Source organism: Pseudophryne corroboree, chromosome 5, assembly GCF_028390025.1.
Source record: "Pseudophryne corroboree isolate aPseCor3 chromosome 5, aPseCor3.hap2, whole genome shotgun sequence".
NCBI classification, from domain to species: Eukaryota; Metazoa; Chordata; class Amphibia; order Anura; family Myobatrachidae; genus Pseudophryne; species Pseudophryne corroboree.
Window position 1 is genome coordinate 271986377 of NC_086448.1, and position 16761 is coordinate 272003137.

The following is a 16761-nucleotide window of genomic DNA, read 5'->3' on the forward strand; positions in this document are numbered from 1 at the left end:
ATTTACTTAGATTGAGAACAAAAAAATCCAAAAGGTTAAATGTTAGGTACAGTTAGCCATGCTTTAATGTTTTACCACTGTTCTTAGTTGGTGTGAATTTATTTTTATTCTTGGTTAAATCTTATGAGCTATATTTACAAAAATCGTATTTGACGGTGGCTTGACATACTGCATATTGGGGGTAATTCTGAGTTGATCGCAGCAGCAAGTTTGTTAGCGATTGGGCAACCATGTGCACTGCAGGGGGGGCAGATATAACATTTGTAGAGAGAGTTAGATTTGGGTGGGTTATTTTGTTTCTGTGCAGGGTAAATACTGGCTGCTTTATTTTTACACTGCAATTTAGATTTCAGTTTGAATACACTCCACCCAAAACTAACTCTCTCTGAACATGTTATACCTGTCCCCCCTGCAATGCACATGGTTTTGCCCAACTGCTAACAAATTTGCTGCTGCGATCAACTCAGAATTAGGCCCATTGCTAGCTGTTCAGCCATACAAACCCAAAGGTATAGCTGCCGTTTAAAAAAACCCAAAGGTATAGCTGCTGTTTAAAAACCCTGTAAATGCAGATTGCATGCGGTTTGTGATGTCGGAGAGATACCAAGTGTGCCCCCCTTCCCATTTTGATGCTTTACTTACCTTAGGCTTAGGGCCTACCTCTTTTTAGCAGCACCTCTTTGTGTACTGCCGCCCAGCTTCCTCAAGCGTTGGAGTAATCAATTTTGGTTGCTCCTGCTCAGCTCCTCCCGTCTACTGGTCATTGAAGTACTGCATGGATAGAATGCGTCTTGCCCCCCATGGCAGACTGAAGACCTCTGAGGCAGCTGGGCACACCAGGTTTTACCCCGACACCCCAATGTGCTAATACAACACGGTATGTGTAATAGATCGCACCTCTGCGAATTTGCAAAGTTTTGCGATCGGATAGTCTCCGCCTAGCCAGAGTGAAAATCCGCCCCCCTGCATACGCCGTGCGAAAAGCTTTGCAAACGCCGGTCATCTGCAAACCCGTTCACAACTTACTCACCATTAAGTGTTTTTTCCAGTCTGCACGTAGCCCAGGACTTACTCCTACAGTGCGAATAAAACAGGCTGATCGGGCCGAGCTGACGTTGCATACCTCCCTGAAAACGCTTGGGAATAGCCGCTTTTTTCCTGACATTCCCAGAAAACAGCCAGTTACCACCCCCAAACGTTTGCTTCCTGTCAATCAATCTACGTCCGCCTAGCGATCAAAAAAGACGCAGGATTTTTTCGTAGTTTGGCCTTGCGCCTGCGCATTGCGATCCGTACGCATGTGGAGTTGTTTGATTATCAGCAGCTTTGCGATTTCGCACAACAGCGGTCAGATGAATTAGGCCGATAAGACTTAACCAGAGAACGTTTTAATGCCTTCTAGTTTTCCAACATCAGTGTAAACTACCACCTCTGCCTGCAGTTTATAAAAACAGTAATTTGAGTTCTTTATTGATTTGGTTGAATATTTCTGTAATATATTGTGTTTGGAACCTAATCTGCATACGCATAATATAAAATATATTGTTTTTGTTTTTTTCAGTTACTATGTATAGCAAGAAGCTCAAACAAGAGTTGTGTAGTGGTTCCAAATTTGTAAAGTCTTACACCAATAAGGAGGAGATGATGCTCCAAGAAACATACATCAGTGGCGTCATGGAGCTGATCAGTGCTAGAAATGAAACCATGGGACGCGTAAAAGATTTACATTCCTTGTTTGATGACAGTGGGGTAATCAATGAAGATGGAGAAACTACTTTCATCTTTGGTGATGCTGGCATGGGAAAAACGCTTTTGATCCAAAAAATGCAGAATATGTGGGCCAAAGGAGAATCCTATTGTGATATTAAATTCTTTTTTAGGTTTCGATGCCGGACTTTTATCTTTTTTAAAACGAACACTGACATGTCTCTGAAGGACCTAATCTTCAAATACAATTGCATTCCGGACCATGATCCAGAAGAAGTATTTAGATATATTATTACATTTCCAGAAACTGTTTTGTTCACCTTTGATGGCTTTGATGAAATACCTTCCAATTTTGACCTGAACAGTGTTCCACATGTGTCCTCACCCACTGACTTGACCCACCCAGCAGCTTTACTTGTGCACTTATTAAGTGGAAGATTATTGAAAGGGTCTAAAAAAGTTTTAACAGCAAGGACAGGTTGTCAGGTCTCTGAAAACTTTGTCCGTAAGAAAATAATGCTGCGTGGCTTCTCTACGGATAACCTAAAGGAATATACTAGTTTATTCTTTAAGGAACCTGATATTCAAAAGCGTGTGTTAAACCACCTGGAAGCTAACCACAACTTCTGCAGCTTGTGTTCAATCCCCTTATTTTGCTGGATAATCTTTAAGTCTTATGAACACTTTTACTCTAAGAATGAGAATCATGAGTTTTCAAGCAGTTCAGTAACACTTACAGACATCTTTTTACTCATAACTGAAGTTTACTTGAGCTTATCTAATACTGAAACCAAAAGGAGTCAGATTGAGACTTATGAAAGAGGTCAAGACACCTTGCTGTCCATTGGAAAGTTAGCTTACAGTGGAATGGACAATTCACACTTTGTTTTTGACCAAGATTTCATTGCGTCTCTTAACATTCCAGAGAAAGATCTCCAGTTGGGATTCCTCAGAACAGTGGATAACTTCAGTGAATGCGATGATAAAGCTTCTTTTGAATTTTTTCATGTGACACTTCAATCTTTCTTTACTGCCTTATTTCTTGTAATTAACAGACAAACAAGCATTACAGAGCTCCTGAAATATTTCAACTATTGTACATACTTCCAGCATGAAGGACCACAACCCTCTCTGATGTCCTGTGTTTGTGCAAAGAAGCTCAAACAGGGTGATCCTTTCACAAATAACAATCACTTGCAGTTCATCAATCTTTTTCTCTGTGGTCTGCTCTCCAAGCCGAAACAAGGCCTTTTAAAGAACCTAGTATCAAAATCAGTTTTGAAAGGCAAGAGAAAAGCCCTCAAGCAACAGCTCTTCAAGAGCGTAAAATGTCACTTAAAAAACTTGCCCCGTTCACCTTTTATGGGGTATAGCAGGGTCCATGCACTGACTAACTTCATCTGGATGGCACGATGCATATTGGAGACTCAGTGTGAGAAAGTGGGGAAACTTGCAGCCAAGGGCATATGTGCTGATTACATTAAGCTAAGTTTCTGTGATGCTTCTTCCTCTGACTGTGGGGCCATCTCTTTTGTGCTGAATCATTATCGGAAACAAATCGCTTTGGAACTGGACAATAACAATATAAATGATTATGGAGTGAAAGAGCTCATACCATGCTTCAGAAAGCTCACTGTGGTTAGGTGAGGAGTCTTCTCATTTGTTTTATTGTTATTATAAAAATATTCAGCGGCGCTGCACCTGCTAGGTGTAAATCATGGTAACATGTTTCCATTTAAAAAATTTGGTTAAATAATCCATACTACAAAACTGTGCCATCAATGTCCCAATCTGCCCATATCATGCCTATTGCAAGAACGCATCCCATTCCCATACCCTTTTATATTTGGAAAATGGGGATTGATACAGGTATGCAGCAGGTACATTGAAGATGTCATGGAATCAAATCTAGTTTAAACAATTCTAAAAATAGGATAAACGTAATGGTAAAATTCAGTGAGAACAAACCTAACAATGGGGTTTAAACCATTATATGAGGGGATTATAAGGTATTTTGACAGGAACTGGCCCAGGAGGAGTCTGTATGAGTAGGTGAGTTTAATGCCAGAGGGGCGCCCACAGGAAGGTGGCTATCACACCAGTGCAGGAGAAGGTATTACTGGAAGGATTCCCTTCTTTCAAACATACCCCAGCCCAGTAGCAATCCCTCTTTAATGCATTCCCCTACAACTGTAGACACCTTTAAGAATATTACCACTCTCTATGCTTCATTATAATTACATCTGGCAGGAGGATTATATAAACAGAGCACTCATCTTTTAAATTGACAAATTTCTAGTAAATGAAAGTATATATTTTGATTGGGTTAGAAAGTGGAATGCTACAAGGCCCTTTATTCAGTGATAAAGTGGAGAGTAATAAACGATCAACTCCTAACTGTCATTTGTCAAACACAGCCTGTGACATGGCAGTTAGGAGCTGATTGGCTGGTAGTTTATAACTCTCCACTTTATCACTTTTCAAGCCTTCTCCCCCAAGGACATAAAATACAGTGTCTTACAATATATACTTTTTGCTGGAATTGAGAGTGTGGCAATGCATACTGTATAAAGGTGCACCAAAATTGTTTTCAAAGAGGTTAATGAACTAGTTTCTTTACAAGTTTTTTTAAAGACTCAGGGGTATATGCAATTGCGGTCGAATTCCGGCTGGAATTCGACCGTTTTTGGATTCGACACAATTCGACAGTCGAATCACGGCCGCCGGGACCCGAATTCGACATATTCAATAAAAGACGGATTCGACAGTCCCGCTGTCGAAAAACGGACCAATTGACGAATAGTGTGCGTCCTGGATTCGACTTCATGGACGGCACAAAAGTGTTAAAAAAAACCCTGAAAAAAATTGCGTGGGGTCCCCCCTCCTAAACATAACCAGCCTCGGGCTCTTTGAGCCGGTCCTGGTTGTAAAAATACGGGGTTGGGGGGGGGGGGAATTACAGGCGATCCCCCGTATTTTAACAACCAGCACCGGGCTCTGCGTCCGGTCCTGGTGCCAGAAATACGGGGGACAAAACACGTAGGGGTACCCCGTATTTTTAACACCAGCACCGGGCTCCACTAGCTAGAGAAATAATGCCACAGCCGGGGGACACTTTTATACCGGTCCCTGCGGCCGTGGCATTAAATCCCCAACTAGTCACCCCTGGCCGGGCTACCCTGGAGGAGTGGGGACCCCTTAAATCAAGGGGTCCCCCCCTCCAGCCACCCAAGGGCCAGGGGTGAAGCCCGAGGCCGCCCCCCCATCCAAGGGCGGCGGATGGGAGGCTGATAGCCAAGTGTCAAAAAAAGAATATTGTTTTTTGTAGCAGAACTACAAGTCCCAGCAAGCCTCCCCGCAAGCTGGCACTTGGAGAACCACAAGTACCAGCATGCGGGGGGGAAACGGGCCCGCTGGTACCTGTAGTTCTACTACAAAAAAATACCCAAATAAAAACAGTACACACACACCGTGACAGTATAACTTTATTACATACATGCACACCGACATACACACATACTTACCTATGTTGACACGAAGGCTCGGGTCCCCTTCTCCACGTAGAATCCACGGGGTACCTGTAAATAAAATTATACTCACAACAATCCAGTGTAGATCGGTCCTCTTCTTAGTTTGTAATCCATGTACTTAGCAAAATAAAAAAACACAAAACACGATCCACGCACTGAAAGGGGTCCCATGTTTAATCCAACAGGATTAAGATAAATGACTGTCAACAAATGGTTTAAAACTTTTAGTGCAGAGGGCAAAAGTGCTGCATCTAGATGTCTCTTTTCTGGGACACAAATGATGTGCTGCTGTAATATATTGTGTTGCCGATTCCATAAGCTATGTTGTGAAATCATTTGCTTTTACTGTAAATACAGCTTTGTGGTTGTATATGTTGTATATGTTGTGAATGTAATTATTTCTATACAAATCTGCACAGTACATAAGATTACAGTGAGTCTATTACAAGTGTGGGTAATACCTTTAACAGTGATTCAGTTAACTCATATAGGGGCAGAGTAAATTATGCATGAACAGATCCTGGTGGCTTCCACGCGTTAAATACAGAAGACCGTTTCCGCTTGCAGCCCATGGAGCTACATGCAGAATCTGCCTACTGTAACTGCCAGATAAACTGGAGTTGAATCTGCCCCATAGAAGCATTCCTTACGCTTTATAAAACTCTGGCACATCTTTACGTACAAAAAACTATTAGCAACTTGATCTAAGTAACTCACAATGTTCCAACAATGGGAAGACTAGAATCTCACCTTTCATGGAGGGTAACCCGCACCAAGATAAACAATTCTTGTACAATCCGAAAGTTGGGATGCCCTTATTAGTATTTGATGTCCCAATTCTTGGGAATATCAGTATGTCCACACTGGTAAATGCCTAGGGCTCAAAAGGTGCTACCGACTGGTTTGGAATAGGATATATTGTCAAATCCCCATAGATAAGGGAAAAGGAAAGAAAAAACAGTTACAACTTGGGTTAGTTGGGTTGTGTGCACCCAAGTTGTAACTTGTTTCTCTTTCCTTTTCCCCTATCTAGGGGGATTTGACAATATGATCTGAATAACGTTGCAGAAGTAGCCTGCAGCACTGATGTGAAAATCTTTGCGTAGAATACTGCTTCTCATTATTTTGGAAAGGTGTATAGATCCCAACACAAGTACTACAAAATCTTTCTTGGTGGTGTCTGGAAAAAACCACAAATTTGCGTTTGGTTCTCTTTCATGCAATTTCAATAAAATAAAACACAATTTTTGGCCCATTTTGGATAGATTTTATTTACCATAAAAGGAGGATTAAGCTGGCTAATAGTATTAACTGTAAATTGAAAGTTTTCGGAAAAAACAAAACAAAACTCAAGGTATAATACTGCATACGTAAAACACTGATTGATGTTGGAGTGTGAACAGTTAAGAAATAGGTTCAGCACAGGAGTGACAAATCCCTCAGCAGTGAAGGAACTTAAGTGTGGGGTATGGATGTACACTAACTCATATATTTTTTATTCAAATAGAAATTACAAAAGGGGTAGTAGACTTTCCTAATGGTAACCTGCTTGCTCAACCATCTGTGAGTTGTGGAAAGCCTAGAACACAATCATGTACTTCCGTCATCAATTAAAAATATAAAAGTGACAAGAATCTAATATATTTTTATTAGAAATTATAAGATATAAAAATCATGTCATCTTTGTTGTGATAACTGTGATTATAACCTCTACTCAGTATTGTCGTGAGGCTTTGCACTAGGAAGACAAGCAAAATTCCTTAGAAATCATTCACTGTGAATTATTACCAAAACACCTTTTGTATAATGTACCTAAAACTTAGAGATTTATGAATATTTAGTGCACCCTGTGGATGCTGTATACTAGCTTCCTTACTAGGCATCTGTCTAAATAGTCCTTCATCTGTTTGTGAAATAGAAATTGTTGTATGTGATAGAAATTCACTCTGGGGGTTATTCAGTACGGATTACAAATTATGTTAAACAGCAGAATTTGCAATCCATTCTTTATATTACGTCCTAGAGGAGACTGGGGTCCATTTAGTACCATGGGGTATAGACGGGTCCAATACCAGACTCAATTTAGAAAATGAGGAAGCTCCTGAACAGTTTTCTGCATTTATTTTATATGTTTGTTATTTTCAGGCAGGACTGCCTGCCTGCTTCGTGGGACTTAGGGGGGTAATGGCCCAACCTCTTGAAGGGTTAATGGTCCCGTTCCCCGCTGACAGGACATTGAGCTCCTGAGGGAACGATTCGCAAGCCCCACCACGGCGAGTGTACATTCCCGCAGCACGCCTCCACCCCTAACAGAGCCAGAAGATTGAAGAGTGGTGAGTACTGAGCCGGCGTCCCGGTTAGCGGGGTGCCGGCCATTATGGCGGCACGAGGGTACGGAGACGCACGGCTTATAAACGGGGCGGAATGCGTCTCCAGACACAGTACACAACTGCGTCTCAGTACACTGTACACGGTACCCATACTGGCAACACAGTCTTAAAACGGTTTCTGTCCATTTTTTTTTGTACAATCGATTTTTATTAAAGATTTCAAAATCATAAACAATAAAGAAGAACACAGACAAATTCAAATTTAGAAACATTGATACCAATAAAGCATATAGACACAGATCTAAATGTAAAAATGCTTAGAGCAAGGATAGCAAGCCAGCAGAGAAATTAAGAACCTTCAAAGGTAGCAGCAGCAAAGTGGGCTGGCAGATAGAGAATAACATCTAAGGAGCTGGGGATACTGTAATACAATATCGTAGGGAGGCTATGGTGTGCCTGCTGTGAGCTGCACTGTACATCACCAATAAATTGTGTTCTTATATACTAAGAAGTATAAATACTAAAAGAGAACCAGGGAAAGGTAGCCATTAGGCATTGAGTAAAGGAAAAGTAGGAAAGAAGAAAATGAGAGAAGGGGACAAGAGGAAGTAAGAGGTACCACTCATTGTGGTATACAAACAGAGCTATAGGGATATTAACTGCTATCCAAGGGAGTGGCTAAGTAGGCCTGGGAGGCCTTGTATTCCAACCAAGGCAGCCAAGTAGAATCGAATTCGCCAGACTTGCCTATCGATGAGAGAAACAAGTATTCCATTCTCATAAAATAGTCCAGTTTAGAGAACCATGCACGACGTGTAGGGGGGAGGTGGGACCTCCACATGGCCGGGATTACAGCACGTGCTGCATTGCTGAGATGACGCAGTAATGAGTGCTTGTATTGGGACACTGGAATATTAGAGTGGTTAATAAGCCAAAATGCCGGGTCTGAGGGAATCTGAGTTTTAAGAATGTCCTGAGAAACGAGCACAACCTCCCGCCAAAATGGTTGGATCATGGAGCAAGTCCACCAAATGTGTAAGAGGGAGCCAGTTGTGGAGGAACAACGCCAGCAGTGGGCTGGCGAGGAGGGATACATAGCATGGAGGAGGGAGGGGTGTCTATACCACTTTGTCACAACTTTGTATTGTGTCTCCCGGACCTGGACACAGACAGAGCTCAAGTGAGTTTTTAAGAAAATTCTTTCCCAATCTCTAGATGATAAGGAGATGCCTAGGTCTCTTTCCCAGGCCACAGCAAAGGATCGACAGGTCGGGAATGGCAAACAATTTTATATAGCGTGGAAATAGTGTGGGTCGGGTCTAGGGTTGCAACGCAAAGCTTCTCAAACAGGGTCAACTCCCTGGCGGCGCTGTAAAGTCTAGTATTAGTTGTCAAGAAGTGCCTTATCTGTAGAAACTTCCAAAAGTCCTGTTGAGGGATGTCCCACCTCGCCCTCAAGTCCGTGAACTGTTTGACTCCAGTCGCTGACACCATCTGGCCGACCCTGAACAATCCTGCAACTGCCCATTGAGAAAAGTGGGCGGGGTTAAGACCCGGTGGAAACTCAGGGTTGGCCAGAAAAGATGTCAAGGGGCCAAATTTGGATGAGATGTAGGGAAGACCCCGTAGTGTTTTCCAGGCGGCTAGCATGGGAGCAATAGTGGGATGGGGGAGGAGTAACTTCGGGAAGGAGGGGAGCCAAGGGAATATTTCTGGGAATTGCTGCACGTACAGGCCCTCCAGTACCACCCATTGTTTGAGCTCGCGACTTCTCGTCCAATCTATAATTCTGCTTAGAAGAATGGCATGGTAATAATGTTTTATATCGGGAAGTTTGAGGCCGCCATTTTTGATTGATTTAGTCAAGTGGGAGCGTTTAAGTCTAGGTCTCCTCCGTTGCCAGACAAACTGTTGGATCAATCGCGAAATGGATCGGAACCAGGACTCTGGGATGCGTACTGGGAGGGCCTGCATTACATACAAAAGTTTAGGAAGGGTGTTCATCTTAACTATATTTATCCTCCCAAACCAAGATAGATATCTCATATTCCATCTAGAATAATCATTCCGAATTGTTTGCAAAAGAGGCAAATAGTTTAACAGGAACAGCTGGGACTCACTAGCGGACAACTTTATACCGAGGTATGTTATATGAGAAGATTGCCATGAGAAGGGGAAAGAACGTTTAAGGACTACTACGGACTCTGCAGGGGTGGAAATATTAAGAGCGCTAGATTTAGAGTAATTAATTTTGAAGTTGGAAAGTTGTCCATAGAGGTCAAGCTCGTCCATCAGGTGTGGTAAGGAGTCGGTGGGATGGGATACTATGGCTAAAAGGTCGTCGGCAAACAGTGCTAATTTGTACTCTCCTACTCCCACAACAAAACCTTTGATGTCCTGATTAGCTCGTATGGCTCTAACTAGCGCTTCAATACAGAGCACAAAGATCAATGGAGATAGTGGGCAGCCTTGCCTAGTGCCATTGCTTATGGTGAATGGGTCAGATAGGGTGCCATTTACGCGTACCTTTGCAGTCGGAGAGTCGTAGAGGGCTAGTATCCAAGCAAGTGCGTTGGGACCTAAGCCAATGTGCTCTAAAATTGAGGTCATAAATTCCAATTGACCCTATCAAATGCCTTTTCGGCATCAGTAGAGAGTAGGATTGTGGGAGTAGAACTGTGGGAAGCTAAGTGGATAAGATTAAGGATTTTGGTTGTATTGTCTTTAGCCTCTCGGCCCATAACAAAACCAACCTGGTCATTGTGAACTAAGAGAGGTATCAACGTCTTCAATCTATTGGCCAGGATTTTCACATAGATCTTAAGATCCACATTCAGGAGGGAGATGGGCCTATAACTGGAGCAAACCGAAGGGTCTTTGCCCTGCTTCGGTATCACCGAAACATGGGCCTCCAGAGAGTCACGGGAAAAATGAGAGCCAGATGAAATGGAGTTAAATGCTCGAAGAAGTAGGGGAATCAGTCTATCCTTAAACACCTTATAGTATGCAATAGTGAAGCCGTCAGGGCCAGGGCTTTTTCCGGATGGCATAGAGGAAATGGTGTGATCCAGTTCTTGGGCAGTGAAAGGGGCTTCCAGCAAGCTAAGTTTCGAGGGCGGGAGAACGGGATACTCTATGGACCGCAGATAGTCCCTTATTTTTTGGAGTGAAAGGCGGGGGTCTCCACCCTGAGGGGCACTTTCTAAGTTGTAGAGCAAGGCGTAAAACCGTGTAAAGCACGCGCCAATCTCAGGTGATTTAAGTTTGGGGACTCCCTTGGCATCCTTCACAGAGCCAATAAACGAAGCCGAGTGTTGAGTACGTATAGCCTGAGCTAGGACTCGGCCAGGTTTATTACCCCACTGATAGTATTTCTGGTTACATTTACGGATGGAGAGAATTATATTATCCGACAGGAGTTTATTCAACTGTGAGCGGGCTTCCGTCAATTCCACTAGGGTCCTATCTGACAATGATGCCTTGTGAGAGGTCTCGAGGGCGTGAATCTTAGTTAGAAGACCTGAGATCAGAGACTGCCTCTGCTTCTTCTTATAAGTGCCTAGTTGGATCAGCTTGCCCCGGAGTACACACTTATGTGCCTCCCACACAGTTAGGTGAGAGACATCGCCTGTGTCATTCGTGGCAATACAATCGTCTATAGCCTTACCTAAGGCATCTTTACAAAGTGTGTCGTAGAGAAGGGACTCATTGAGTCTCCAGGTCCATTGTTTGCGGGGACCGTGAGGGAGATCTAGAGTCAACGTCACCGGAGCGTGGTCTGACCAGGTGATAGAGCCGATAGTGGCGTCTATGAGAAGCGGGAGGTGTCTATGGCTAAGGAACAAGTAATCTATGCGGGAATAAACCCGATGGGGGTGTGAATAGAAGGAATAGTCACGACCCGAGGGGTTGAGGGTTCTCCAGGAGTCAGCTAGTTGTTGTGTATGAAGTAACCGTTTGATATGGCGGTATTTAGATGCAACAAATCTAGGGGTTTGGGATGATGTGTCAGTACTGGGGTCCAAAGTCCAATTGAAGTCCCCACCCAAAACAGTAATGCCTTGGAACAGAGAGTCTAATCTCGGGAGATGGGAATTGAAAAAAGACAATTGGGCCTGGTTTGGGGCATACATCACTGCAAAAGTAAACAGTTGTTCAAAGAGTTTACAAGTCAAGAGGAGGAGTCTACCCGGAACCACCCTATGTGTGGATACGTCAGGAATGCGTAAATCCTTGGAGAAAATAATAGCCACTCCCTTGGACTTGCTACCTGGGGTATTGCTGTAATATGCCGTGGGGAAATAGCGACTGGTAAGAGAGGGATTACGAATTCCAACTTTAAAATGGGTTTCTTGCACTAACGCAACATCTGCCCTTTCAGACCTCAGTAAACGTAAAAGGCTAGATCCCTTCTCCGGCGTGTTAAGACCACGCACGTTAAGGGACAGCACTTTAATCCTCCCAAGCACACTCATGGTGGAGTGAAATAGAGCGGATTTCTATAAACCTGAAAGTGGAAGGATAGAAAAGGGGGACGAAGAGGAGTAGGCATGGAAAAAGAGACAAAGAAAAAAAAATACAATAACAATGTAATAACATCAGAAAAAGACCCGCAGGGGAGAGACTGAACCGTAGTACTTTCAGCCTCCCTACCGGCAGTAAGCCAAGGGCGGGTTCAATGGGGGAACGGGAGTGAACCGCGCCAGGAGCCATGGTGAAAAAATACGCCCGAAACTGACACAAAAAAAAACCTGCATTAAGAGGACCGGACGGCGGGCAACGGGCAGCAGAATGATCCAGATTGGCAGACAGATTGGTTAGTTAGTAATAACATCCCTCAACAGTCAGGGATTTAACGAGAAGCGTATGTGAGAACTCTTGTAGAAGAGGGAGTACCCTCCACCACTGTTGTAGTAATAAGAGACTCTTGAAAGAAGCAAAAACAGTAACATTAAAACAGACGAGTCCTCAGCGCATAGTAGGCTTGGAGGGGGAAGCGTTCGGTTGGCTTCTCTTCTTGACACCGCGTACCTCATGCCATGGTTGTAGGTCAGGAGCCCTTTCAGGGAGAGGGACATCAGGGAGAGAAAACTCCCAATCCGGAATGTCCAACGGAGGTAGACCTAATGAAGAGCAGAACGAGGAAAGGTCTGCATGAGAAGACAGGGTGAACCATTTTCCAGAGGAGCAAGCCTGGAGGTTAAAGGGGAAACCCCATCGATACCGCAGTTGACGTTTCCGCAGTTCGTCTGTTAGGGGTTTCAAGGATTTCCGTTGCTGGAGCGTGTACCAGGAAAGATCTTGATAGAGGCTGATATCGGAGCCGTTGAAATCAATTTTGGCCAGTTGACGGGCTTTGGACATAATCTCCTCTTTCTGGGAGAAATAATGGAGCCGGCAAATGACGTCTCGGGGCCTGTCGGTGGTGAGGCCTCTCGGTCGAAGGGCTCTGTGGGCTCTGTCAAAAGTGATAATGTTGTCTGAATCTTTATTCAAGAGTTCGTTAAATATCTTGGTCAGGGCATCCACTAACCCAGACTGTGAAACGTCTTCCGGGAGACCACGGATGCGGATATTATTCCGTCTGCCTCTGTTATCGATATCCGTCATCCTAGACTGTAAAGCACGGATTTCCTTGGATTGAGCAAAGATGGAATCTCTCAACAAGGACATACAGGAGACATTGGCGTCTTGGTCTTCTTCCAAGTTCACTACGCGATCAGACAGGTGTGAGATTTCGCTTTTAATGGAGGCGAGCTCATTCCTAATGGTGTCTTGAAGGTCTTGCTTAGTGGGAAGTGACTTTATGAAGGTCAGGATTTCCCGGAGGTCCCGGCCTCCCGCCATACCGGGGTCAGCCATGTCGTCAGCCGGATTCGAGATCGAGGAGGCAGAGGGAGATGTCGGGGGGTGGGGTGAAGAACGGCTCTCCATCTGTGGGGATATTGATGGATGAAGGAAAGGCCTCAGGTCTGCTTGAGATCTCGTGGATTTTTGAGATCGGTTGTTGTTGCTCCGTTTAGAGGATTTCGAGGTACGCCTCATGCTACAGGGAGATAGCAAGGAGGGTGTTTGCAATAAACTCAAGATGCGTCAGAATCAAGAAGATACATAGAACAACATGGCTCCCAGGGAGCGGTCACTCCCCGCGGACTGGTCTCAGGTGATCATCAGGTGGCCTCACGGAGAGTAACGGAGGACGAGAGCATGAAGTATTGCATTACTGCTTGGAGCAGCAGCGTTGGCAGCTTGTGGCAAAACTTCGGGGAGCTCCGACGGAGAGGGGCGTCAATTAGTGGAGGTATGTAACGAGGGAGGCAGTGGGCCTCTATAGGGGGGGGGGAGAGGGATTCGGAGTAGGCACCCCGAGTGGGATTCACCTGGCAGAGAGGAAATCTGTGTAGCACTCACAGGACACAGGGCGATCCGCAAGGACACCGGTGAGTCCCACTTGCGCAGTCCCAAGCTGGGCCGTTACAGTGCCCGATATAAACAGTGTGCAGGGCTGGGCGTAACCGTGGGCCGTGGTTGATGGCCCCTTATGGGAACGGTTTCAGCTCCAGAGTTCAAGAAGGGGCCTTGCAGGGTGCGTGGGGGGTAGTCGGGTAACAGGTGGAGTCGTCCAGAGCACGGGGCTACAACCCCAGGGGACGGTTGTATGTGGGCAGAGGGCCGTTGTAGGTATGGCGGTCTGTCCGCAGCAGGTGAGGGAGCGGTCCAACAGGAGGTCGCAGGGAGGGGAGAGGAGAGGAAAGCGGCTTATGCAGGTCGGGGTGGCGGGTGAGGCTCACCTGGGCCCTGAGGGACCCCGCCGCCGGAACTCCGCCGCTTTTCTTGCTAGCACTCGCGATCCAAGATGGCCACCGCCCAGGCTCTGGGGCTCCCGGCCCGGCTTCAGCAGGGTCTCTCGTCTCTCCCCCTGCTCAGTTAGCGTCCGCAGTGCAGGCGGAGCAAGTCAAGAACTCCCAGGTCCCTGGGAGCTTATGGGAAATGCCACCCGTCAGGTCAGCCTCCAGGCCACGCCCCCGAGGCAGAACTCTGCAGTGTGGGGGGGTGTAAGGAACCAGGGCCTCGCTTCCCCTCATCCCCGTTTATTATCTGTAGTGTGGGCGTATAGCCCACAACCAAAATGGCACCGCCAGTCCCCTAAGCAAGGCCTTCACAACAGAGGCACCAGGAGCGAGCCGGATCGCTGGTGGGGAGGGTGAGTGAAGCCGCAGGTGAGAAGGCGGCTCACAGCCAGGGAAGAGAGAGGGGCTTTGCGTGCGGCCTCCCAGCCTCCGGCGCGCGGGAGACGCGTCCGCGCTGAGTAGCGGGTCCCCGCTCCGTGCACCGAGTCTCCGCTCCGTGTAGCGCAGGCGACCGGGGGCTCCCGAAGCAGGCCAGCCAGGCACAGGACAGGCGTGGGTATGTTCGGGAGAAGTCGTACTTCCCGAGCTCCGCCGCCGATTGGCCCGCACACCCGCACTTCTGGCCGGGGGGACACCACACCACAGTCCCCGGCTCTCTATGAAGGGGAGGGCCGCAACCTACAGGAACCCTTAAAAGGGCTCCCCGGCTCCGCAACACAGACCCTCTGGTCCCAGATGATAGAGGGAGGCAATAATATATATTAGAGGGATTAAGGACCCCCTAAAGCGGTTTTATTGTATTAAAAAGAGCAGGGCCGGCAAGAGCTCTCTGAGATCACCTCCTCACAGCTCACAGGCCAGGCCACGCCCCCTTCTGTCCATTTTAAGCACCAAATTCCTCTGCCAGTATAAAAAAAGCGGGAAGACCACGCGCCATTGAAGGGGCGGGGCTTCACTATGAGAGGATCCAGCAGCTCACCAGCGCCATTTTCCCTCTGCAGTGGACACAGATGCTGACTGACAGAGAGGCGCAGCTCCTCCAGTGTGACTCTAAATTACCTCAGCGGTACCAGAGGGTCATAGCAGGGGGGGAGCGATTACTAGTGTACTAAGTCCCCTATCAGGGTACTTAGTCTGCGACCCGGCTAAGCTTGGCATTAGCGATAAGTGCGCGTGGGGGCTGGCTCCAAAAACTCTGTGTCTCCCTGAAGGGCTCTTTGTGGGTTAATTGTGCTTAACCTTTTCCTGTGTGTGTGTGCTGTCACATTTGCATTATGTCAGGCAAAGAGTGTGTTTCTTGTACAGCAGAGTGTTCCTCTTCACCAGGGGGCTCACTACTGGGTACTCAGGGTTCACAGAATAGCGGGACTGAACCAGAGTGTGTTAATTCTCTGAAAGGAATGATCTCCACTCTTTCTACAAAATTGTCCCGCAATGAGAAAGAGACACAATACTTAAAAAAAACTGTGGATGTGTTTATGAGCAGAGACTCAGCCCCCAAAACAGCATCTCAATCCCCTCCCATTTATATGCAAAAGCGATCTCTTACCCATATACTGCAGTCTGACTCTGATGCTGATGGGTCAGACTTGGAGTAGGGTGAGGTTGACTTGGAGGGGGGGAATGCGGCTCTGTCACAGGGAATAGAGACTCTTATAGAAGCTATCAGAGATGTTCTGCATATTCCTGATGAGGTGTCAAAGGAGTGTGAGGAATCTTATTTTAATGTAAAAAAGAAGTCCTCAGTCACTTTTCCTGTGTCAAAAGAATTGAATACCCTGTTTGAAGAACCGTGGGTTAATCCTGATAAGAAATTTCAGATCCCTAAAAGGTTGCTCTCATCTTTTCCCTTTTCTCTGGAGGATAGGAAAAAATTGGAAAATCCACTGATAGTGGACGCATCAGTTTCTAGGCTGTCACGTAAAATTGAGACTACACTCAAATTATTGTACACAGCTGCTTGGGTGCCCCAAATACCCACTATTGCATGTGCATGGATCACAAAAGTCATTGCAAAATGGTCAGGTAACCTAATTGAAGGATTAGATTCCTTGTCTAAGGGGGATGTTGTTTTACTCCTGCAGCATATACAGGACTCTGCGAACTTTATGGTGGAAGCCATAAAAGAGATAGGCTTGCACCACCGCTATGGCAGTGTCGGCACGCAGGGGCTTGTGGCTACGCCAGTGAACTGCTGGCGCGAACTCCAGGAAAGGCGTGGAAGGCCTACCATTCACAGGAGAGGCCTTGTTTGGAGATGAACTAGACAAATGGATCTCCATAGCAACTGCGGGTAAGTCTACGTATCTTCCTTCCGCAGCCCACCCAACCAAGAAGACTTAT

The 16761-nt window shown here is 46.0% G+C and overlaps 1 protein-coding gene across 6 annotated transcripts in view; it reads left to right on the plus strand.

Annotated features, from left to right (window-relative positions):
• NOD1 (nucleotide binding oligomerization domain containing 1) overlaps window positions 1–16761 on the plus strand; it is a 175566-nt gene that overhangs the window by 77184 nt on the left and 81621 nt on the right. For all 6 annotated transcript variants that reach the window (XM_063922337.1, XM_063922338.1, XM_063922335.1 and 3 more), the window contains one exon: window positions 1562–3350. In XM_063922337.1, the coding sequence (XP_063778407.1) occupies window positions 1562–3350 (1789 nt within the window). The remainder of the gene's footprint in view (window positions 1–1561; window positions 3351–16761) is intronic.